This window comes from Typopeltis vanoorti, chromosome 6 (genome assembly GCF_054136105.1).
Source record: "Typopeltis vanoorti isolate ZY-2024b chromosome 6, IOZ_Tvanoo_1.0, whole genome shotgun sequence".
In the NCBI taxonomy this organism is placed as follows: domain Eukaryota; kingdom Metazoa; phylum Arthropoda; class Arachnida; order Uropygi; family Thelyphonidae; genus Typopeltis; species Typopeltis vanoorti.
In genome coordinates, this window is record NC_143554.1 from 23,284,898 (window position 1) to 23,311,777 (window position 26,880).

Here is a 26,880-nt window from a genome sequence, read left to right on the forward strand (position 1 = left end):
ATGGATTATGTCTCTTGCATTTATGGTAGACATTAGAACTACCATAATGAACTTAATTTGACCCTGCAGGGCTAAGGTAATAAATTACTAGCAGAACTGTTTTCTGACATAAAAGCTTTTAAGTTCATATATTTCTTCCACAAACTATGTCTGTGGAAGAAATATATGATGGAAGAAAATCTACATCATTATATGTTGCAAATCTTCATCTAAAGTTGGATGATAAACACAAAAGGAAACTCTTGTTGGTATTATTAAAGATTTACAAATGGAATTTTCAATAAGATTTGTGGATTTTCATAAAAATAGCATTGAAATGCAATTATTTTTGCACCCTTTTAATGTCGACATTGATGATGTACCAAACTGATTATAGATGAAAGTTTTGGAATTACAACACAATGAAACATTAAAGAACGCATTTTCGTTAGAAAATATCCAAAAATTTTATCGATGCTTATAAAAAATTTGAACGTTTAATCATTTTTGCAAAGAAAATGATAGGGTGCATTTGGAAGCACATATAAGCAAACAAACATTTACTGCCATGAGTTTTAGAAAAAAAATGAAATTTTCTTCTTGACTTACTGATGAACATGCTTTGATTCAAATTTTCACCTTAGGTTATCAAGTGGATCTAGATAATTTGGTTAAGGGAAAACAATCACAAAAGCATTAAGCAGAGAGACACACATATTGTGATGCATAAACTATATTTCTTTGTTTTTACGTGATAATAAATTTTCATTGCGTTTCATTTTCATTGTTTCATATCTCGTACTTTAAATATTTCTGTGTGTTTTAAGATTGATATAATAAAAATTGATAACTTAAGTATTTTTTTCAGTCACTATTTTCTATTAAATAAACACTTGCAGCCTGATTATTAAAAATAAAAGTTGAATGTGGTTCACGAGTCTGAAAAGGTTGCTGACCGCTGCCTTAATGCATAGCATTATATGTCTGCAAGGAGATGTGCTTTGCATTATGGGAGATACTAAGGCAAGTGATGAGAACTTATACCACCTTTACCACGAGTTGCCCCCAGTCCTGAAGATACTTCAGGCACAACCTTTGTTTGCTTACACTTGGATATAAAGGATTAAACTAAATATATAATTTGAGAATAAGGCTATTCTGAAGTTATTTACTCTAAAAGATTATAGAAAGCCAATTAGAAATTTGAAATTAGAGAAGCAGCTGGAGTAGATGATAACCGACCAGGAAATGGTTACATTATGGAAGTCGAAAAAAAGTGGTTAGACTGCATAATTTAGAAACAGAAAATTGGATTCTTAATGAATGGAATAAAACTATTTTTAATACATCATTATTATAAAGCTGAAATAATAACATGAAAATCACAGAGAAATTTCAGTAATGAGGTTCATGCCAGGACACTTCAGAAGAGGCTGTTCGAACTGTGGAATTGCAAAGTTATATATCAGGATCAGATTTTTCATTTTATGACCAATTTGATCATTGCCTGGTTGACACATCTCTCTGCCAAACAAGCTGTGATATCAAATCCTGACATGGTGCACAGATATTTGTAATTGTTTTTGGGAGAAGATGAATTTCATCACCCAGTGTGAGATCACTGTCTGGCTTATAGGAGGATTACATTCAATAAAGTTCCATGTTTGGCCTCCAGAGCATGATATCTGGATTACGTAAAAAAATTAAAAATGCACAGGGATTTGATTATTAGAGGTGTGGTGAATGACAAGATTTGCTTTCTAAGAGGGAGAATGAATAGAGTGACTGAGGCATTGGATATGAGGAGTAAGCAAGCAAAAAGTTGGATAATGGTAGTAGAAACAAATGACTTGACTGGAAACAGGAGAATGCAAGAATAAATATCAGAAGGTTGCTGAGAAGAATAAAAAAATAATAATGTGATAAGAAAGGTAGTCAAGTGTGTTGCCCAAGTATGATAGTGATGAGTTGAGGGTGGAGAGAAAAGATTATGAATGATATGTTAGTAGAAATGTATTTGAAGAAAAGAGTACAGTTTGTGAATGTGTGGGATGAGTTTGAAGGATGAATAGAAATGTACATGAGGGATGGCCTAGATTTGAATGGTTTTGGTTAGAGCCATCTAGAGAGGCTGTTGCTGGAAGGGAGAATAAAGAATGAAGAGAATAGATCTGAGCAAGTAAGAAACAATGTGGAAGAGAAGAAGAGCAAGGAGAAAGGGAGAGACTAAAGTAGTACTTATAAACAGAGAAGTGCATAGCAAGACTGTAGAGAATAAGAGAACAAAGTGTACAAGATAGGTAAATGGGGAGGAGTCACAGTATGAGAAATAGACAGAGGGACATGGTGTGAGAAAAGTCGATGCTCAAAGAAGAAGTGAATGCATCAAAAGAAAAGAAAGGAATGGAATGGATAAAAAGAGAGGGGGGGGGGATGACTTAAGAAAGGCATGGCGAAGTCACATCTAATAAGTGCTAATAAGGGTATCTGTGAAACCAATTATATATCCAGAAATTAATTGTTATGTTTGTATATTAATGCTAGAAATATCAGAAACAAGGGAAATGAATTTTTGCATTGCTTGGGTTCATTCACCCAAAAACTGATAGAATAAATGAACATGGTTAGATGAGGATGACATCCAGACAAGAACAGAGGGGAAAGGCATAATGTTTTTCATGAAGATATAAAAACACAAAATGGAGGTGGAGTGCTGTTGATGACAGAAAAGGAGTTATGCCCATGCAAGGTAGAGAATTATGAAAGCTCAGGAGAATACTTTCTGTCATCAGCTGTATCATGGAATGAGCTGAATAGAAAGTAGATCAATGCTGTTTGGAATTTTCTAGCAGAAACAATATCTGAATGTATTCCAAAGAGTCAGAAGATTAAATAAATCAACAACTCATTATAGGACCTCCCATGTTGAGCCTTTTACTTAATGGAGGTCTGAGAATAATAATAAAACACAACATAGCTAAAGTTTATAAGGCAGAACACCAGAATAAGATGAAATAAATAAAAGACGAAATTAAAATAAAATAAAATTTATTTTAATTGACAACATGACGTTTCATCTTAATTGCACAGGATTTCTTCAGGTGTAAACTAGTAGACAAAACAATAAGGACTAACAAAGATGACAACTGTTATGCAGTTACAGAAGAGACTGATGTTATTCTTAAATATTTCTAATTGTTCAGAATGATGTGTGTGTGTGTGTGTTTATGCATTCACGTGAACGTCTTTGACTCTAATGAAGGCTAGGATGTGCTCAGAGAAGTTAATATTTGGGTTAATATTTAGATGTTTAGGATCTAATGCCATTTCCAAAGACTCCTAGATTCTTCTCTCCATTGTATCATAGCAATTATATATATCAGATGACCACTTGCAGCTGTAGTATGAAATAAGCTGGATGGAAAGGAGATTAATGCTGCTTGAAACTTTCCAACAGAAATAAAATATCTGAATGTATAATTATAATAATCCCAATAATTTTATATAGAATTATTAATAAGAAGAGAAAAAAATCCATAGTCCAATAGAAATAATGCACTATAGGTTTACAACATTTTTTGGGTGGGAGTCATATACAAAAAGATGAGAAAAGTTATGTAGGATAAATAGACACTATAGAGCAAAATACATAGTCCATATTTAAGTCATCAGAACTGAAGGAAGTATACATTGTAAAATCTTGCATAGAAGGTTTTTGATAAAAAAAATTCCTTATATGCCGATTTTACTGGAAAACAAAAATCCATACCAAATACTTGTGATTAATCAGCGATTTTTTTATGTAAGTAATATGGAAATAATTTTAAGTGAACTGTTAAATAATGTAACTGCCTAATTACTGTAAAGAACAAAGAAAGTTATGTGTAAATTAAATTGTGACAAAGGAAAGTTCTAGACATAGAAATATTCCAGACGGATTAACTTATGACCTGAGGCAATCACTATCGTGAAGATCAAGTATGTACGGGAGTTTCCTGTGTTGACACAATGACAAAAAAGGTGGCAGGTGCAGACCTCGGAAATACCCAGGGGAAATAGAAACGTAGCAGAACCCAAGGTCAATGGAGAGATATAAAAAGGAGTTACAACACGACGGACGAGGATGTGAGTTACGAGGTCACAGGTCAAAGATTCACAACAGAGAGTTTTGGTATTCGTCGTCGGAAAATGTTCTTAGTCGTCAATGGGAATTTTAGTAGGCCTGAATAGAGGTGAATCGTCTTCAGGCGGAAGAGAAGGGGAGGCAGTATCGATGTTTGTGGCAGAATAAGTTTGTCTTTGTTCTGTACTGAATCCAGGTTCGGGAAAGTTGCGCCGATTCAAGGTCGGAGTCCTACGTTCAAGCCAACAGATATCAGCAGTGCGAGATAACTCATTTGAGTTGTTTTTGAAGAAAGTTACTTCCGGATTTCATGCTGCCAAGTTTCCTGACGTTCGAAAAAAATAGGAAGGATTTCAAGAATCTATTTGAGTGGACTAGACGACTATTACAAAGTAAGATTTAATATATTGTTTTGCTAGAGACAGAATTTGTGATGGTGATTTGTCTAAAGTTTTTTATGTTAATAGTAGAAATTTTCAAATAATTATAAATAAGTATTATTTATAAATACAAATAAGTATTATTATTATAAATATTATTAAATATTACTATTTAATATTAAATTTAATATTAAATATTATTATAAATACAAATAAGTATAAATAGTATTCATTTTCAAAATTCAATTTAGAAAAACGCCAGTAGTTCAGGCAAAGAGATTGGCTCCAGTCAGAGGCACTTTCTTAGTTCTAAAAGTTTCATGCACATGAAGAGGCATAATTTGTGCCCTTAAGACAAAGGGGAGTGGATTAAATGTGAGGATTAAAAATAAGAAACTAAATCAGGCAACGTATTAAGAGCTCGGAGAATACTACTGTTAAAGTTAAGACAAGATAAGCGAAATAAAAAATCAGGAATGAAACAACTGTAAACAAAATTTACAATGGCTTAGACAACAAAGATTTATATAAACACATGAAATTAACAATATGAAGATGGGATGTAAAATCAGGTGTAAGACAAGGACGCACACTATCTTCACTGTTACTTATATATTGATAACATTATGAAAGGAAATGGTATTATACTTATTAAAATTTGAAATATTAATCTCATCTCTTTATTATATACAGGTGATTTTATAATCCTAAATAAATACAGTACAAGGCTATTCCTTAACAATTAACTATAACTTCTCTAATAAATGTGACATGGACATCAGCAATAAAAAAAAAACTAAAACTATGAAAATAAGTAGGAACAATTAAAACTGCCTTCTCATTGGAGAGCCCCAAAACATGTAAAATAATTCAGTTCATTAGGCACTATAACTATATTTGGTTAAAATGAAAAATAAATATGAAAACAGATAAAAAATAAGCAAAACTGGTATGGCAGAAAGTCACTTGAGTAAATATATATGGAATGAGAAAGAAATAAGGAAATAACGCGATAAGGCTAAAGACTACAAATTATAGGTCATACTGTATATCTGGAATTGTAGTTAAAGTATTGGAGAGGATGACAAAAGATAAGATACAAAAGTGGGTTAATAACAGTGGTATTCTTTGTGCTTGTCAGCATGGGTTTGTTAAAGGTTGGTCATTTGTGTTTTACCAACTTGCTTATGTACTATAACAAGGTAACGAATGTATTGGACAAGGGATATGCACTGTACCACTGCAAGTATACCACGTGGTGTGGCAGTCTATCAAATTTTGGAAAGGCTTTTGACAGACTGCCACACCACACCACAAGTTAGGTAACTAAACTGAAGCAGATGTGCATGGATGATAGATTAGTGAGTTGGATAGGCAACTGGCTTTCAGACAGGTATCAGCAAGTTGTGTATGGTACAGTACCCCAGAAGAGGAAAGTCATTAGTAGTGTACTACAGGGGTCTGCCTTGGGACCATTGTTATTTAATTTGTATATTAATGATATTGCGATGTGTTTAACTTACATACAACTGTATGTAAGTTAAACACATGATATACAACTGTTTGCAGATGATACAAAACTGGGGAGAGTGATCAGAAATCAAGCAGATGTTGTGGCCATAAAGGAGGACATGAATAAATTGTATGCCCGAACAGAAATATTGAATTGTCGGTTCAATGATGCAAAGCAAAGTGTAATTTTATGAAATATGCAACAAAATATACTCTTGGTGGGGAAATTTTAGAAGTGGAGGAGAAAAAAGACCTTGGAGTGGTGGTGAACAAGGATCTGAAGTTCAGAGATTACATCAAATTATGGAAATGATGTGGAGAAACCATAATATGTACAAATAGGAAAGTTTCATTGTATACGGCTTTGATCAGGTCTTCTATTGATTATTGTGCACACAGATTTGGTCCTCTCGTTTTCATGGTAATGAGGAGATGTTAAAAAGGGTCCAGTGAAGAATGACTAAGGTTGTAACTGTATTTTGGATGTGGGATATGAGAACAGATTAATAAATGCAGTTTTCAAAGCCTTATGAATAGTAGGAGGAAAGGGGATATGATTGAAACATTTAAGTTGGTAAAGGATTGTTACCAGGTTAATGAGGAAGAAATCTTTTGTAGAATGGGAAAAGGGGATAAACCCCTTTTCCAATTTTACAAAAAAAACAAGGGGACATTCCTGGAAGCTGTATAAGGAGGGTGTGAGCATGAGTATAAAAAGCAGGTTCTTTGCATGCAGAGTGGTTGGTGAGTGGAATGCACTGCCTGACAATGTGGTGAATGCAGATACACTGAATGAGTTTAAAGTATAGTTTGATGGGCTTTGGGTGTAACAATGTGTACCTGCTATAATAAGTCTTGACTTCATGGAGGTCTGGTGCTAATAATAATAACTGAAACACTGAACTAACAGTCTACTAGAGAGCATTCAAACTGACTAACTTATTTTTAATTCAACTCTCAGATTCACAAAAGAGTTAAAGATTAAAAAACACAAATATGAAAGTTCTGAAAAAAAAAAAAAAAAGGGAACATAACCAGATGGCATGAATGGCAGAATCATTAATAATGAAGATAGACATTAAAATTCAAATACCATCAGATTACCTGTGTGTATAGCTAATCTGATGGTTTGCTGCTTTTTATAGAATAGCAGAGGATAGATTAACACAAAACAAAAGTTGTCTGGCCAGGATTGCAAAAACAGTCCAGAGGAAAGACAAGACCTACATGGATGGATGCAGTCAGAAGTCCATTATAAAAAAATATAAGATTTAATAATACTGGAGTCCTGCCAAATAATTAGACTAATTTGAAAGAGAAAAGTGTTGATAGTAAATAATGTAAGCTTAATCATGTAGTACTATCACAGCATCGCACACATAGCTTGAGGATACCTCTCAGTATTTTGATGATTTACTCGATTGTCTCACTCAGCAGCACTGCTTAATACTCCTGTTTGTTTCTATATTTAAATTGCCATGTTCATTAAAAATTGTACCTAACTAGATGAAATAGTTGACTTGTTTTTTTAGATTTTCCAGTGATAATACTACTGACATTCTAATGTTTCTGCCTGTTTTCATAGTATTCTTTTACTGCTAATTTTCATTACAAATTTGCTACAATTCAATTTAATTAAAGAATCCTGAAGAATTAGTTTTCATTTTAGGTGTATACTGATCTTCACAGAATAAAGAACTCATGTGAATATCATAAATTTTGATATGATAAGAATGCCACTTTTCTTCATAATATGATTCATGTAAGACGACATACTATCATACTATTTACTTGTACATCAAACAAACTTCCTGTTCACCTCCATTTCTAACTGCTGGATTATAACTAAAGTATAGACTATACATTACTCTGTATGATATCTTGGTTTACTTCATATAGTTACAATTTGGAACAACTTTCCTGTTGCATAACTTTTTCAGATCAACAAAATTTATATACAGATTCTTGTTATATTCCCATGATTTCTCAACTGCCTTATGGTGAATAACTGATCTCAACAATCCTCACATTTGATCTGAGTCCAACTTGTACTTCACATCTACTTGTGTAAGTTTTACCTGTAACAATCAGCAAGGGAAATGCAACTTGTAATTCTCCCATTCAATTTACCCCCCCCCCTTCATTTTTATAGAATTCAACCTCAGACTAACCCTTCTGAATAATGCAGATCTTGGAGAAATTAGTGAGGGACCATATACAGCATTGGGAAGATGAAGGTAATGTTATCTGTGAGAGTCAACATGGATTTGTGAAGGGATGCCCTTGTTTTAGTAATATGCTAGCCTTTTATAATAAAGTTACAAGAACAGTAGATGAGGGAAAGGCATATACTGCCATTTTCTTGAACTTAGCAAAGGCATTTGACAGGGTGCCACATGATAAGCTGATATTTAAGTTGCAGCACATGGGTCTGGATGTCAGGTTGGTCAACTGGATTCAGTATTGGCTGTCTGATAGGTATTAGAGAGTTGTGTATGGTGGGGCAGTTTCAAGGAGAAAGGGGCTTACAAGTGGGGTCCTACAGGGCTGAGTACTAAGACCTATATTGTTTAACATTTATATCAATGACATTGTCAGTGGACTGCAGGGGGATATTCAGTTGTTTTCGAATGATGCAAAGCTGGGAAGGGTTATTAGTAATACCCCTTCCCAGCTTATTCAAATCCTCTTGCAGGGCTACCACATTTGAATAAGCTCGAATTTGAATAGATAGACAGATGGGTAAATGAATGGGGAGATGTTGGTTTAATGCAGCAAAATGTAAGGTCTTGAGGTTTGGGACACATTGATGGGATGCTGCATACTCTATTGGAGGAGCAATACTGAAGGAAGTAGGGGGAGACAAGAGATCTGTGGTCAATGATTGATAGAAACCTGAAATTTAGGGGACATATTGCAAAGGTGGTGAAGGTAACACAGAGGATTGCTGCAATAATGCGAAGGACACTGACCTGCAGAGATAAAAGGGTTATCATTCCATTATATAAGACTCTGATCAGAACACACTTAGACTATTGTTTTCAGATTTGGTCTCCAAGATTTGAAGGGAATAAATTATCTATGAAAGGGGACAAAGATGGTTTCAGGACTGTACAATGTTAGTTATGAGGATCGGCTGAGGGTATGTGGACTGCAGAGTTTGGTGGATAGAAGGAGAGGTGATATCATTGAGACTTTCAAACTGTTGAGAGGTGGTTACAGGTTGACACTGGGGAGTCCTTTTGCTTGGTTGAACAGCAGGAAGGAGTGATGACAAGGGGCCATCTCTAGAAGTTACGATAGGCCGTGTTTTTTTAGGAAGGACCTCCCATGATGAGTCTTTTGACTCCATGGAGGCCTGAATAATAATAATAATAATGAATGGCAGAAGTTATGCCCAACAGCTTTAGTGAGAGACAAGATGGCTTGACTGTATAGAGGAAACATGCTTATTGCACTTAGCCCAAATAATTCTCAAATCCCATACTGACATCAACTACCTTTATAAGAGGGATTTTTATTTATTTATTTTTTCCATCCGAAGGTGAGCTGGCTGGTCTCATATGGGGGTTGAAGGGATTTTCCTTCACATAAAATGTGAAATTTACAGAAAGTATGCTGGCTTCATAGCATTAGATGCTTTGGCAATAATTCCAAACAATCAACCATCCCTATATCCAATAACACTTTCCAAATCCTTGTCTTTCACAATTTATACCCATGTAATCCCACTAAAGTAGGATCACATTTCTCCAAGCAGCATTTTAATTCCAAATTACCTATCAATTCTTCCAGTTTAATCATTCTCAACAGACTTAAAGTCATCTCAACAATTTACTACATCTAATTTTACATCATCAGCAAAGAGATATTTTCCAATTAATACATAAATCTTAGTCACTCATAAGTATGTTGAATAACAAATGTCCTAAAATTGAACCCTAGGAGACTAATCCTAATAACTTGACTCATGGAATTTCCACTTAAAACACTACTTCTTGCTGTGAATAAATTACTTGTTCATTTAATTTAATGAATAATTTCTGATAACCAATTGACATCTTTGTCATCAGGTTCATATCTAGTATGTGGTATCAAAAGCTTAACTGAATTTAAATAATTCATATTACAGTTAAACCCATATCTCCTTCATTATTTCATACAAAACTAAATGATTTATCACAATCGAGTGAAATTTCATGAAATTATGCTCGTATGGTGTTCAATGAATGATTTCTGTTAAGGATGAACTAGATACAGTTCCTAATTAATTTTTTATTTAGTTTCTCAATAACCTCTAGTATTACTTCCAAGCCTCCATTGAGTCCAAAGACTCATTGCAGAAGGTCGAACACTCAATGGCATAGTTAAGCTTCCACTGCCTTTCTCAAATTTATAGCTAAGCACCTTTTAAGTATGACAATTATAATAATTGGTAACATATTCTGTTACTGGCACCTGCCCCAATGTCAAAAAGTTCCTACACCTCTGTATACTCACAGATCACAATAACTATCGTGTTACCTTGAACACATTCAATGTGGAAGCACTCGCCACCCATTATGGCAATGCATTCCACTCATTCACCACTTGCCAAATCAAAATAATAAAATGTCCTTTTCATTTCTTTTCCCATGTAACTTTTGTAAAGTTTCTAGGGATGTCCACTTACTCTCACACCACCCATTATCACATGTAATAATTCCCCTATATCTAGGCTCCTCTCATAAACTTCTACATCTGAATCATATAACATCTCCTCTTCCTATCAGCCAAGCTATTAAGACTCATTCCCTCAATATCTGTCCTCATACTCAATATTCCAGACACAGTCTTAGTTATTCACTCTACGCTCTTACCAACATTTTCTTATCACCAATATAGCCATATAGCCAGATGACCAGATTTGTGCTGAGTAATTCAAACGAGGACTAATTATCACCTTATATAGTGGCACTATCACCTTCTTATTTGTCGGCATCCTTCACATAGCAGCAATTTTCTGGGTAACTCTTATAACTTTCATGATGTGTCCCCTGAACTTCAGTTCCCTATCCACAAAGAACCCCAGATCCCTTGCTGCCTTCACCTCCTGAAGCAGGGCTCCTCCAATATAGTAAACCTCATTTCATCTTCCTTGGCCAAAGTGCATAACTTTACATTTAGCAACATTAAAACGACATCCCTATTCTTCAATTCAAAGCACTAACCTATTTGACTCCTCTTGTAACAAAAACACATCTCCTTAACATTGCTCTTTCTAATTAAGCATCATCAGAAAACTAAATATCTCCTTTCACACAGGCATGTAAGTTAAACAACAGTGGTCCCAGAACAGAACTGTGTAGCACCCCCACTTGTCAACTTCCTTTCTCAAGACAATGCACCTCCATACACAACTCAATGGCGCCTATCAATCAACTATCCCTGTAACTAAGCTATCAGACTATCCATCCCTCACTGCTCAATTTCAACAGTAGTTTATCATGTAAAATGACAAAATCCAAATAAATCACTGTATAATCATCTACCCCATCCAATACACTAGTCACCCTATTATAAAATGTAACCAAGTTATTAAAGCATGCCCTCCCCTTAACAAACCCATGCCACTCTGTCTCTCTCAAAAGATATCCATTCTCATCAATTCAGGTTTGCATTCTGGCTCTAATACCTTTCCCACTACACTTGATATCTTCTTTTAACACATTCGCTGCCAACTATGAGTATATTCATAATTGGTATATGAGCCTTACAAGCCAACTACGAATATACTCTTATGTCGATTACCGACCTCCTATGCCAAGCACGAGTTAACCCGTAATATAAGCACGTTAATATGGACCCTTGGCTTGTGAGTAAAATTGAGAGCAGTGCTGGGGGATTGGTATAAGGAAAATAATTTCAGCAAAAGTATAGTTTATTATATATGAGCCTCACAAGCCAACTACGAAAACACTCATATGTTGATTACTGACCTCCTATGCCAAGCACGAGTTAACCCATAATTTGTAAATCAAATTATGAATGGTACACTTTAAAACAATTTTCCATGCACAATGGTGGTTTTTCCTAGCACACAGGACAATAATAACGTGTTTCCCATCGTTGTTTGTTTCATGTACATGCTCGGTATGGCTTTGTCGGGCAATTCTTTTTTTCTGTAGGTGGTAAAATTTCCAAATAATGTAGATCCCGAATCCTGCTGATAATCTGTGATGTTGTAAGCTCATCCATTCCAACAAAAAACTGAGATAAATTTATCTCTAAATTTTAACGCAGGGATTGCATTTCCAGTAACTATATTATAAAATTTATGCGCATTTTGAATGTACATATCAAAAATGCATATTGCCAATTTCTTTGGCCATCTAATTGTCTTTGGTAAGGGGGAATAGTAAGAAAGCATTTGATCAGAAAGATCGATGCCTGACATACCCAAATTATAGTCCCTAATGATATTTGGTTTTAACTGAATTTTACCATTACGATTTTTCGCTTCAACTATTTCAAATTTGTGTATATTTGAAATGGAAAGAACTTCCCTCTTATCCTTCCATTTGCTGACTAAAACAGGACCTCTTCTTTGCCAGACAAATTCCCCTTCTTTAATCTCTCCTATATAACATCTTGTGGATTGTTTTTCCTATTATTTCGCAGCATTCCACACCCCTAAGTTTTTCTGTCAGTAAGAGATTCAGTCAGAGCTACAAAATTATAAAAACTGCCCATATGCAATACATAACCCCAATCTAAATATTCTTCCATCAAGTGAAATAAAATATCATATATGTGACCCATTTTTGCTAAAGATTCAGATTTACCCTGTATAAATTTTTATTTTTATCACCAATCCATTCGATTCACATAGTTCATAGAATTTCACACCATATTTATGTTTTTGTTTTTTATGTATTGCCGAAACGACAGTCTACCGCACCACAACACCACTGATTCATCAATACATTAAGTTTCTGTTTGGTGTGTAGCTATTTCACATTACACTATTAAAATGATCTAGGACTGGTCTTAGTTTGTGCAATTTATCGTTAGCTGCTTGGGAATTATCTGCGAAATGCAAATAACACAATAAAATTTGAAATCGATTTCGGCTCATTTTAGAGCGCCAAAATGGGAAATTGTAAATTGTAAATATGTTGAGCATTATTGTACTTCAATAATGCTCAACAGATGGTAAATTACAAGGACCCATATGAAGCAAAAGTCCAAGAAATAATTTCATTTCAGGTATGTCTGTTGCTTTCCAGGTCAAAATTCTTTGACTTTTTTTTGATCTATGCTCTCCTTTGCTCAATATTTTGTAAAGCATATAAATTGCTTTGTTCAACTAAAAGTGTGAGAAAATCTTAAGAAAAAAAAAAGTTCAACCAACTTTTCGATATTGAAATTTACAGTGTCAATTTTAAAACCCATAGTTTCAACAAAGTCAAATTGTGGGGGCTCTTGTTCTGAATTTTCCCAATTAGTAATTGTTAATGTATTTGGCTGGATGCAAACTTCATCTTCAAAATTTTCTTCATCATCTTAGTCACCGCTAGAGTTGTCTGTATGATTATAATCATCTTCGGAATCGGAACCAAATAATTCTTTCCATTCATCATCACTCATATTAGCATAAGCTTCTAATTCTTCATCAGTAAGCTTTCTTTTACTAGCCATGGCATAATTGAAGGTTTTTAGAGACTAGATGCAATAAACCTTACTGCACTGAATGCTGAACATCACTGACTCTGAACTCAAGTTGAATAGTCGTCGGTGCATGTAATATAGGTGGGGGTGATACGAGATTACTCGTAGTTGGTGTATGAAACAAAATTCTGTCTAATAAGCTGGCTACAAGATTACTCATACTGACCTTGAAGAAGTGAAAGTGCTTGGCATGCGGTAACAAACTATGCCCGAGGAGAGTGGCAGCGGACGTGTTAACTATCTGCCCCACACACCACTTGTGTGTGTGTGGAGGGGGGCTGATATAAAAAAATAAAAGAAAAAAAATTGAATGGAATCAGCATTATTATCAAGGAAATGTATACTCTCATGATTTTTAAAAAAATTTATTTGCATGTCTGAACATTTGGCCTTTTTTAAGTATTAAATCAAGCGATGCCTCGCAAAGGCATTCAGCCAGAGAAGCATTAATATGAAAGAAGTGTCTCTTAAGGCAGATTTTCCAAAGAATAACTGGATGACTTCACATAGGCACATAGGTAAATATGTTTATCAGCCTTGGAATAATATAAAATCAGTTTGATCATCAAAGTTATTGTAGTATTGAAGTTTAAGTAGCCAACTGTCATTTGGTGTTTCATAAGAATAAGAATCAAGAAGCAAATATTATATATAACACTCTGTGAAAGCTTACCCAACAGATCATGAACAAATAAGCTCTGAAATAAGCTATCAAAATAAGATAAGTGCACTAATGGCTAATTAGTGCACTTGAAAAACACTCCTAATAAGACTAACACTGTACTATATTTTGAGAGAAAGACTTTTCAAGAAGTAAGGCAATACAATGCACAACTCACCGTGAAGTTAAATCTGACAGATAGCTAAATTTTGCTATTCGAGTAATTAAATAACTTAAAGGACAATTTTCATGAATATGATAAGTAGTAAATGTTGTATAAATATCCAAATGGCTTAGGTTCTGATCACTGTACAAATAAAGCACAGTGATGAGATTTATATACTTATGGAAAGAGAGATGAAAGGAAGGGAAAGGATAGGGACAGTTCAGTTGTTAGCAGACAAATTTTCCTCCATCTTCTAAATATGAAGATGGAAGCAAAGAGAATAACAGCAAGGGAATGAGTAAGTTTTTGCCTGGAGTGCTGGATGAGTGGAATATCCAAATGAGTGTGTGTGTGTGGTGAAGCAATAAATGATTTTAAGGTGAAGTTTGATGAGCACTGTGTTTGACAGTTGAATTCAGGTCTGGGGACAATAATTTAATTTTTAACATAAAAAGAATTTATTATTAATCATGTAAATAAAATTTACAGTTTAAGTTTATTTTAAATCTGTTAAATAAAAATACCTTTTACTTTAAGAAACCTCTGTAGCTCAGTATCAGTGATAACCTTTAGTTGAAACAGCTAGGTTGGAATTCCATCTATGATGCAAAGAACTTTATAAAGGCTTTTCAACTGAAATGGAGGGGTTTTACCTCTCATAATCTTCAGTTTTTAAATCCTACAAAATAGACAAACCATCTACACACAGTTAACATGTGATACATTGGCCTCATAGCCTTAGATGATGTGGTTGTAATTCCTTCATGTCTTAATAAAGTCAAATCTTATTATTTCATGATGGGAATCATACACTGTGAAGAGCATCTTTCGCAATTTTAGACGACTTCACACACTGAATCAAAATGAGTAACAAGTCTGTGGTAATATAAGAAATCATACAATACTGCTAATATATAATTTCATACCTCTTTTCTGAGGTCTTCCAAATCTTTACTACGAGCCAGAACTTCTTCTTCAAGCATGCTAAGTTTGAAACTCATGTCACCAGCATCAGTAGGACGTAACAAATTTGTTTCTTCATCTAAAATACCATACAATTTAAATTCACATGAACTTAAGAAAGCTAAAAAATATTTATACACTGTGGAAACTGTATACACAGTGTTTCAGTATATAATTAAGCAAAAATCATAACCATAATCAAACTATTATGATATTTGAGAAGTGTTGGGGAGAGAGAATGAAAAGGATAATGATAAACGCAATTTCAAAGAAATTAAATGAAGTAAATGAATTATCTCATTTTGTTCTTCATTTTATCTCATTCCCTGAAAGTTGGGCAAAGGATGAAAACAAAAATATATAATTTTTTGTCAAGTATTTCTTGAAAAATTAAATATTTGCTTTGTTTTTCATTTTCATTAAAAATTTCAGTTTCAATTATCATAGATGTGCTGATTGAAAAGGGACATTATGTGCTTACACTGACAAGAGTAATAAGTAATAACGAAATCATAATACACACGAGAGTAATGAGTTTAAATAGGAGAAAGGGGATAAACTGATGGTGGGTGAATTATATGTGTAGTCAGTGAATGCATGAAATAAATTTGAAAGAACCTTTAGTGATCCCTTCAGATTCATTCACTGAAAGATAGGCACCATTTGAATGCTTCTGGTGTTGGGTAATTCAGAGTAGTTCTTAAGAAATACTTGACAAAAAATTATATATTCTTGTTTACATCCTTTATCCAAGCATGAGCAAACAACAGTTTGCAAATGAGGTACCCTCACAACTAGTCTACAGAAGGAATCATTCACAGAAAGATTGCCATTTTGGATGGCCAGGTGGCTACTGTGCATACCCATTCTCTAATCAACAGGCTGGTAGTTTGAATCCTGCTGTAGGTATGGGTGTTCGTGATTGTCTTTAAGTGAGAGATGAATTTCATTACCTAGTATAAGACCATGCTCCACTTACTGGAGGCCTGAAATGATTTGAAAAAGTTCCAAGAGCAAGATTTCTAGACTATGAAAAAATTAATTAAAATTCCAATATATATATAATATATGATAAAATATAGGAAACAATTCTTGGCCCACCCACAGTACCAAATGCACTATAGGTTTGCAATAACTTTTCAAGGGTGAGAGCAACATTAAAAAAAAAGTAAATTATATTTGACAAGAAATTATATACTTTTTCAATCCTTTACACATGTGTGAGCAAAAAAAAAAAAAAAAAAAAAACGTTTGCAAGGTACCTTCACAACTAGCCTACTTTTACACAGTGGCTAGGATACCTGGCTTTCACCTAGGAGGCCCAGATTCGATTCCCGGCATGGGAAGCATTTCTTTGTAACTGAATTAGTTGATATAGTGGAATTACTGAGCAAGTACTTTGCAAGAGTATATCATTCAGGTGGTGATATTGTAGTAATGAAAGATCCAACAGGTTATATGGGATTTGAGGTGAATAGTATATTCCAAAACTTTAATGTGAATACAGCTGTGGGTTTGGATCGTATACCAGCTCGGGTCTTACGTGAAGCAGCAAAAGAATTGTCAGTGCCCTTGACCATTTTGTTTAATTTGAGTCTCGGGTCTAGGTTAGTCCCGAGGGGGGTGAAAAGAGGGGAAAATAGTACAACTACATAAGGGAGGTTCCAAGACTGCTGTTGCAAATTATCAACCGATCAGCATATCAGGAGTCGTTGTCAGGGTTTTGGAGAAAGTAGTCAAGAGAGGAATACAGAAATGTACAGATGATAACGGGATACTGTATGGGGACAGCATGACTTTGTGAAGGGTAGATCATGCCTCACTAACTTGCTCACAATTTATAACACAGTGACAACTAAGCTGGATAACTGTAATGGGTTTACAGTCATACTGCTGGACCATGGTACCTTTGACAGGATACCACACAGAATTCTAATCAGCAAACTGCAGCATATGGAGATGGATAGGAGGGTGGTTGACGGAAAGATATCAGAGAGTAATTTATTCAGGAGTAGAGTTCAAAAGACGGCCTGTGACTAGTGGTGTGCAGCAAGATTATGTTCTTGGACCACTACTATTTAATTTGTTCATTAATGATATCGGAAAGGATCTGAGAGGAACTATTCATTTGTTTGCTGATGATGCAAAGTTGGGTAGAGCAATAGTGAATGCACATGATGTCAAAATTTTGCAAGATGATTTGGATAGATTGGGGGACTAGGCTAAGGAAAATGGATGTCAATTTAATGTGGCAAAGTGTAAGGTTATGCATTTTGGGGTGAAAAGATTAGCAGCAGTATACCACATTGGTGGAACTGTACTCCAGGAGATTGACGAAGCCAGGGATTTGGGTGGGGGGGGGATAGGGAGTTGAAGTTTAAGGGGCACATTGCAAAAGTGGCTAAATTAACTCATCAACTCACTTCGTTACTGAAGAATACTTTGAGACAAACAAGTTATTGTTCCTGTGTATTGAGTCTTGATAAGACCTCATCTTCTTAACTACCGTGTCCAGATCTGGGTGTCAGGGTTTCTTCTTGATGGGGAGGAGGTAGAGAGGATCCAAAGGCGAGTGACCAAGATGATAGCAGGTCTATGGAATGAACCTTATGAGAACAAGTTAAAGATTTGTAGGTTGCAAACATTGGTTGATAGGCAGAAGAGAGGTGATATGATTGCGACATTCAAATTACTGAAGGGTATCTATAAGATTAATTCAGAGGATATTTTTCAAAACAGGTATGGTGGGAGGAGGACTAGGGGCCATTCATGGAAACTGGGCAAGAGTGTGTTTAGCAAGGTGTTAGAACTAGTTTTTTGCATGGAGAGTGGTGAATGAGTGGAATAAGTTGCCAGAGTCTGTTGTGGGTGCCATGACTGTGAGTTGGTTCAAGGCAAGGTATGATAGATACTGTGTGGAACTGAATAGTTGTTGACATGATGTTTAGGGCCTTCCTCGATGAATCTAAGGACACTTTGGAGTTACCCGTAATAATAATAATAACTTTTTTCTTAGCGTTTGTTGCTGTGATTACTATGTTTTTTGTGATAGGAATGTTAAGTTTTGCAATACGAATCTTTAGTCAACTTTATGTGATATGAATGTTAATACCTCTATTATTACAGTAAGCATTATTGAAATATTGTCCAAATATAGTATGGCCCAACAAACAAACAAACAAACAAAAAAATAAACAGTACTGAATAACTATAGTGATATATGTTTACACCTGATGATATGTACATCCACAACTACTGTGGAATCTTGGTTAAATAAAGCATTAAGAACAGTAGATTGCGTGCTCAAAACAGGCACCATGTCATTAAATATACGTTTCGTAGTACATTTCTAGTTTGTGTTTTTAATTAGTAAATTAATTGTTGTATGTACCTTATATTCCTGTTTTCTTTGATTAGCTTGTTTCTACACACTGATGATATACTCTCATTTTCAGTATGAAATATCTGTACTCTCATTAAAGTTATTTACTGTGATTATCATGTAATTTGTTGTTTATAGTTATGCCACAGTTAACATTAAAGATTAGTTGAAAGTATTAACATATTTTGACAGTATAGGGGTGAAAGATAAACAGCATGGTAGAACATCGCTATGGTAAGAGAAGAGCCTGTATCATCTTAGGGCAAAGAATCGAAAGAGAAATAGCACTGATGACTTAGTGAATATTGAGTTGGGCGGGATAGAATATTTAGCAGGTTGCTGTTACAACCTGAAAACAAACTTAATGAGTGAAACATTTTCAGGCAAATTAGTATGCCAAACATTTCTCAATACTGATCACTAGGAATGATCATTGTTAGGGATTTTTAACTATAGCAATATAAACTGAGAATAGAAAACAATATACATAGATTAATAAATAGGAAATAAATATCTTCAAGTCTTCAAGAACATATGTCTTAGGCAGCATGTGCTGGAGGGAAAACAGTAATCAGGAGTTATAGTTAAAGCATTTGGTTACAGCATCGGAGGATAAAATTGTGACAGATGTTATACTGTCTCTAGTTGATAAATAATCATGTGGTCTTGATTTGGAAGATTAAATGACATCCAAAAGTATCAAGGAGAAAGCAATTTGTGCAGATTTATAATGTGAATGCTTATAACACTTTGAAATTAGGTTCAGCATTACCATGGATAGAAGAATTTAAATGAAGGGAGATCAATAATGCAAGATGAAGAACTACCAAACCTAAGCTTGTCTGTGCATATTTCTAGCGCTTTAAAAAATTATATTTAGAAGAAATAAAGAATTAGCATTTCTAGCAAGAAATGAGAAAAAAAAAATTAGTCTAGTTTTTATACCCTTTTCTAACCTCACACACTCAACTTCCAAGTATAACCCCTTGTTCTCTCTTTCACATAATGAGAGATTTGTAGTTCATGTTCCCTTGATCTGTATTCATACTTTATACTAACTCCTGACTCTATCTGCTATTTCTAAATACCAAAGAAAAAGAAACCAGATCTTAGAACACAATAGTCAAGCTGTGTTCGGGTCATAACATGACATGGAGCAGTCTTCGGGTCATAACATGTTTGTCAATTCTTAAATATCACTTTCCTTGACACCGATGCTAATTTCTTGACACCTTTGCATAAATTTCACTACCTTGGTAATCTGGCTCCTCAATTTTAATTCTCTGACAACATTAAGTTCTAAATAGGTAAAGATAAAGAGGTTATTATTCCCCTTTATAAAGCATTGATACTTCCACATTTGGATTACTGTGCTCAGGTCTGGTCACCTGGATTCCTTGGAGATGAGGAGGCTGTGGAGAGGGTTCAGAGAAGAGTGACCAAGTTGGTGAGTGATATAAAAAATGCTCCCTACATTGATAGATTGAGAGCTTGTGGATTGCAGAGATTGGTTGATAGGCGAAGAAGAGGGGATATGATAGAAACATTCAAATTACTAAAAGGTTTTTATAGGATTGATGCAGGGGAAATGTTTCAGCTGTGTGATAGTGATGGAAGAACAAGAGGTCATCTCTGGAAATTAAAGAAGAGTGTGGTTAACAAAGGTGTCAGAACAAGGTTTTTTGCCTGGAGGGTGGTGAATGAGTGGAATTCATTGCCTGACTTAGTTGTGAGCTCTTCGTCTGTAAATGAATTCAAGAAGAGATATGACAGATATTGTTTTGCTAGTTTGGGTCTCCCGCGATGAGTCTACTGACTCCATGGAGATACCCGTAATAATAATAATAATAATAATAATAATAAAAAATAATAAAATTCATTAGATTCTTGAGGCAAAATCCTATCAACATGGTCTGGACTCCATGCTTGTTCCAAACCAAAATGCATGACTTTATATTTGGAAACATCAAATTGGCATCTATTATCATCTGTCTATAGATGTTCCTTCAGGGTCTTTACTGAGATTTTATATCAGAACTGTTTCTTGTCACTTCACCTAGCTTTTCACCATTGACATATAAATGGATATCTCCCTTCAAAAATTTCTCAATATCATTCAAGGACAAATAAATTGAACAATGATGGGCCAACAAGAAAACTGTCATATTTAAATACTAACCATTCATCTTTTTTTTTACTTTTTTTTTTTATTTACCTGTTTCTCATTCCAGTATCAGGTACCCTATGATTTTATTTCCATTTGATTAACAGACCCTAGCCAAATCACTAAAAGTTTATTTATATTTTTCATATCAATCTCATCACAAAAATTTGGAAACACACTGCATATTCTACAGGTAGGATACACATAAAGTAACCTGAAACTATACTCCAGAGAACCAAATTACATTTTTCAAACCACTTCACACCTCCAAGAGCAGGCTGAGCTCTGCTCTTGATAGATTCAATGGTAGATGATGAAAAAATCATCAAATAACATTCACGAACATCCATGTCAGAGATGGATTCAAATAATGGGCTGAGTTGAGATGCTATCACTTGGCCAAACATGCTAGCTTATCAAATAATTTAAATAGTTCAAATATGCTATCACAAACAGTAAATAAACATTTGCAAATCCATGAAGAAATCAATTCTGTTATTTCCCACAGAACATGTAATGATTTTTTTTGTATGCAATGTATCTGTGATAATAAAATTTATACTTTACTTATATTTGGTAAGTATTTTGTTCCTCCGTAAATAATATCAGGTTTAAGTTGAACTTTTTTTTTTCTTTGTAATATCAACACTGGCAGCCAATCTGATTCACGCTTGCTTTTCATAATGACCTATCTACTGAATAATAAATACCTTTGTCATGATGAAAACACAGTGACACGCAACAAGCATGCCATCCTTGTTACTAATTTCTCCACTAGCACAAAGGTTTCTAGGACAAGAACAGTAAATATGGATTTTTTCCACCCTTCTTCACTGTTGTTTTTGTGGTAAAGCAACAGCACCATACAGAATACAAATATGAAACTGTACCAATTATTTGCAGTTTTTTTTAAACTTTTCAATATTTATCTCATTAATATTAGTGAAATAAGTTAATGTGAGAGTTAGTTTTCTTCATAGAAAAACATCTTGACATCTACACATTTTAAAATATTCATCCTGATGCCTCTACTTTTATAATTAGATTGCCTGTGTGGATTAAAAGAACAGAATTTTAACTAGTACATTTATATTCTGTGAGTAATGCATTCATGCAAGGTTTACTTCATAATTAAAAATTCATGGAATACAATTTTTCTTTGTCATACAATCCAATGAATGTTTCCTGGAGGATTTTCAAGTTACTTGAAAAAAGATAATGTTAACAATGCCATTGTAAACATCATACTAACCCAAAGTAATGGAAAATGTAAAGTAGACAAATAAGAATATAAAAAACAACTTTATGAAGTTTAGTTTGTCTAAACTTAATATACTAATCACTAGCTGCAAATCACATTAGATAGAATTATAACAGAGCACTTATACCCAAATATGGACAACTAACCCAAAAGAACTAAAAATTGAGCTCTACATCATATTAAATCACTGTCTCTAAATTGTTTCACACTTAATTTATACATTTTATTATTTGCATATCAATACAAAATACTAATATATACATATAAAAATTTTATGACTAATTAAAATTATGTGAACAATCAGATAATTTTAATACTGATTACATTAAAATTAAATACAAATGTAATATGCTATTATATTACATTGATTATCATTCATACATACCATAATAGAACATGTTGTGTATTCTAAGCGGATGCTTATAATAATAATAATTATTATTATTGAAGTAATAAAAATATGTAAATTAAGTGTGAAACAACTATGAGGAAAGGATTTAATTTAGTATAGAGGACCATTCCCAAATAATTTCAGTTAAGTACTATTACTACTGTACTTAATTAAAATAGTATTAGATATGCACACTTAACAGAAACTATGATATCAGGTAGAAGCAAGCTATATTCATCCAGCTATTTCCTGTTATTCCTCTAGTCTCATACCTCCACCTTATCCTCTGGCTTCCTACAATGAAATGATGAAAGACAGTATCTTTCATCCTCGATACATGGCCAAATCAATTCAACTAACTGTTTGGCTTTTTTGAATTACATCAAGAATTTTTGTAAACTGCCTAATGTTTGTGTCATTTACTTTCTTCGCTTATTTTAAATTCTGAAAATACTTCTCTTTCCTGCTTATAGGTATACATTTTTCTGGCGTATTAAGAATCAAGTTAGAGTACTGTATGTCAACGAGGGCAATATAATGGAATCCAACAGCTCCAACAGCAAATTACACTTTATCTTACTCAAACTCCAGTAGTTATTATATGCCTTAGTAACTGGACTGTATTTTTAGGTCTTCTCTATTGTTGAAGGATACTATCTGTCTCAGATAAGTATATTCTGACACAGATATTTAATGTTGATGCAAGACAGAATTTGAGTTACTAATCATGATTTTGTTTTTTAAAATTCAGTAAGGTTTGCTGAGATGATAATGCCATCATCTCAGCAAACCTAATCGAAATTTTGGATCTATCTGAAATCTTTGGGATCTAGAAAGAGTAGCTGTGAAAAGTGAAGGATTGAATCAGACCAAGACTTTTTAACAGCTTTGTTTATCTGTGTTCCACTGTTTGACACCTTTATTGATTAGGAAATGTCAACTGTTATTTTTTATTTTTTTTTTGTTTTTAGCTGTAATTAAAGAAATTTCTCTAATGTGTGTTTTTGTCTCCATAAATACTATATAATAAACATTTTAATATTAATATTCAAATGAGTAGTTACTATAAGTGAATGATGGAACATACTTTGATTAAAAGATAAGTTTTTTATGGTTATTATTATTATCATTATTATCATCCCAAGATCCCATGGTGTCAAAGACTCATCTAGGAGAAGCTCATCTATGATGAACACTGTGTATGATACACAGAGTTCATCATACCACACCTTAAACACACTCAAATTTTCTGCAGACACCACACTCTCAGGCAAGGCATTCCAATCATTCACAACTCCTCTGCATGCAAAAAATCTGCTTCTCACTCCCCTGCTCACACCCTCCTTATACAGCTTCCAGGGATGTCCTCTGGTTTTTCCCCTGATCTCCCACTGTTTGCTGTAAAACCTCTCAAACACTGATCTTATAACAATCCCTTACTAATCTGTAGGTATCTATCATATCGCCCCTTCTTCCTCCTATCCACTAGACTCTGTAAATTGCATCTACTAAACCTTTATTCATATTCGACATTCCACAGATCAGAAACTACCTTCATACACCCTCTGTCCAAAAAGAAACCGAACATTTAATAGAAAATAAAACACAGGCCAATTATAATTATTCAAATCATTTATTTCAATCAATATACTCTCCCTCAGCTTCGATACAGAGTTTAGCACAGTCAATTAATTCTTTAAATGAGTTTTTATATCGGTTTTTGGGATACTGTTGAGGATAGCGGTTACTGCCACTTCAACATTTTCAATGGTGTCATATCACTTTCCTTTCATTGGCAAATGAAGTCGAGGGGAAGAGAAAGAAGTCACAGGGTGCCAAATCAGGTAAATACGGCAAGTGATCCAACACACAAACTTGGTTTTTGTTCAAAAACTATCTCACAATGTTTGAACAATGAGATGGTGCATTATCATGCAAAAGTGACCAGATGCCTGTATCATGATATTCATGCCATATGCGATGAATTCTAGCTACCAATCAATTCAAAACTTAGAGATAAAACTCAAAATTGACAGTTTGGCCAGGCGAAACAAATTCTTTGTGGATAATGCCCTTGGAATCGTAGAAAACAAATCACCATTGTCTTTACTTCTGACTTCTCCAAGCAACTTTTCTGGTGGTCTCCGCTCAGCACTCTGGTGCTTTGTTTCGAGCTCATACTCAAAACACCACGTTTCGTGGTGTTTTGAGTACAAGTAACCAGTAACGATTGTTTCAAGGAAGTTTGAGTCCTTATGGGTGGTTTTAATGAGGTCCTTGCAGTGTTCAATTCGATACATTTTTTTGTTCATCAGTCAACTTGTGAGGAACAAATCGCGAATTCAATTTACGAAAGCTCAAACTCTTGGTCAAAATGTTGTGCACAGTTGATTTTGGAATCCCCAATTCATCTCTAATCAATATCACGGATGATTTCGGGTTTTCTTTGATGAAATCATGCACTTTTTGGATGCTTACTTTGCTCAGTCCAGTTTTTGGATGGCCAGGCTTTTAGTCATCCTCAAGTGTCTCACGACCACTTTGAAATCACTTCAATCACTCGTAAACTTGAGTACAGAATAAGCATTCATCACCGTATGCTTTTTGAAGCATTTCAGTAAAACTTTTACCAAGTTTAACACAAAAGTCAATTGTAGCTCTCTGTTTGAAACTCATTTTCCGACCATTCATCGAAACACACTGCCACTCTTGGCACTATAACTCAGCTTCTAATGAAACAAATGTCATAAATAGCTGACACAATACTAATGAAGATTGCTGCTTTCGACAACAAAAAGATACAGCAGGTGGCACCACTAGTTTCTTATATTTTCGAAAAAGTTCGGTTTCTTTTTGGACAGAGGATGTAAGTTGTCTCTGGATCCTTTCCAACATCTCTTTGTCCTTTTGAAAACCAGGTGACCAAATCTGTGAAGAGTAGTCCATGTGTGGCCTAATCAAAGCCTTATAGAATGGAACAAAAACCTCTTTACTTCTACAAGTCAGTGTCCTCTGCATCATTCAGAAAATTTCTTATGTTGTCCTCACAATTTTGGCAATGTGTGCCCCCACCTAAATTTCAGATTCTTATCCACTATTCATCCCAAGATCTCTTATTTCCTCCACCTCTGACAATATATCCCCACCAAGCATAAATTCTACATCCCATCTTTGTTTCCCAAATTTTAAAACCTTACATTTCACAACAGTGAACTCATATCCCCATTCGCTCAAGTCTTCTTGTAAGGCCACAACATCTTCTCTACTCTTCATAGTTCATTCCCCCTTTGCATCATCTGCAAACAACTGAATATCCCCATCCAAATCTTTGCCAATATCATTAACATGCAGGTTAAATAGCAATGGCCTTAAAATAGACCCCTGAAGTACACCACTGAAGCAATGAATTTCTTCTTCTTGGATATTGCTCCCCCATACACAGCTTGCTGATTCTTATCAGATAGCCAGTCTCTGATCCAAAGCATTCAACGCTATTTGCTCTACTTTGACTATCAACTTATCATGCAGTAATCTATCAAAAGCCTTTGCAAAAAATCAGTATACTACTGTGTATCCTTCTCCTCTGTCCAAGGAAGCCACCACCTTATTATAATAAGTAAGTAGATTACTAAAACATGACCTCCCTTTAGCAAATCCATGCTGTCCATCAAAGATAATTCCATTGTTGTCAGCCCATTTCTGGATTCTAGTTTCAGGTTCCAGAAGTGGGAACCTGAAACTAGGATTTCAGCTTCTCCAACAACTTGACACACAGATAGGCCTATAATTTGATGCCTGAGGGCTACACCTCCTTTATGAAGAGGCACAATCTTTCCTTCCTTCCACTCCTTTGGAACTCAACCCAATGCAAGATTCATATTAAAAAATATGTCAACTCCCTGACACATTCCTTTAGAATATGCGGGGATATAAGTCCCACAGTCTTATTAACATCAAGTTTGCTCACTTACAGTCAGTTTCTCCTCCCCATCAATAACTGTTCTCAATTGCTCCATGATGTCACATTCACAAGACTAAAAGACCTTTATGAACTGCTCATTAAGTATGTCGACAAAATCTTCCAGAGTAGTTATCTTTTACCATTTTCTCCAATCAATGTCGTATTTCCATAATCATTTTTTTTTTTTTTTGCTGGCAACATATCAAAAGAACTCCCTAGGATCCTCT

The 26,880-nt window shown here is 34.5% G+C and overlaps 1 protein-coding gene across 5 annotated transcripts in view; it reads right to left on the reverse strand.

Annotated features, from left to right (window-relative positions):
- LOC150105337 (uncharacterized) overlaps window positions 1–26,880 on the reverse strand; it is a 409,874-nt gene that overhangs the window by 352,685 nt on the left and 30,309 nt on the right. For all 5 annotated transcript variants that reach the window (XR_016548478.1, XM_090394715.1, XM_090394718.1 and 2 more), the window contains exon 3: window positions 15,458–15,573. Coding sequence is in view for 4 of the 5 variants with exons in the window: in XM_090394715.1 (XP_090250841.1) it covers window positions 15,458–15,573 (116 nt within the window). In the remaining variant the exon portion in view is untranslated. The remainder of the gene's footprint in view (window positions 1–15,457; window positions 15,574–26,880) is intronic.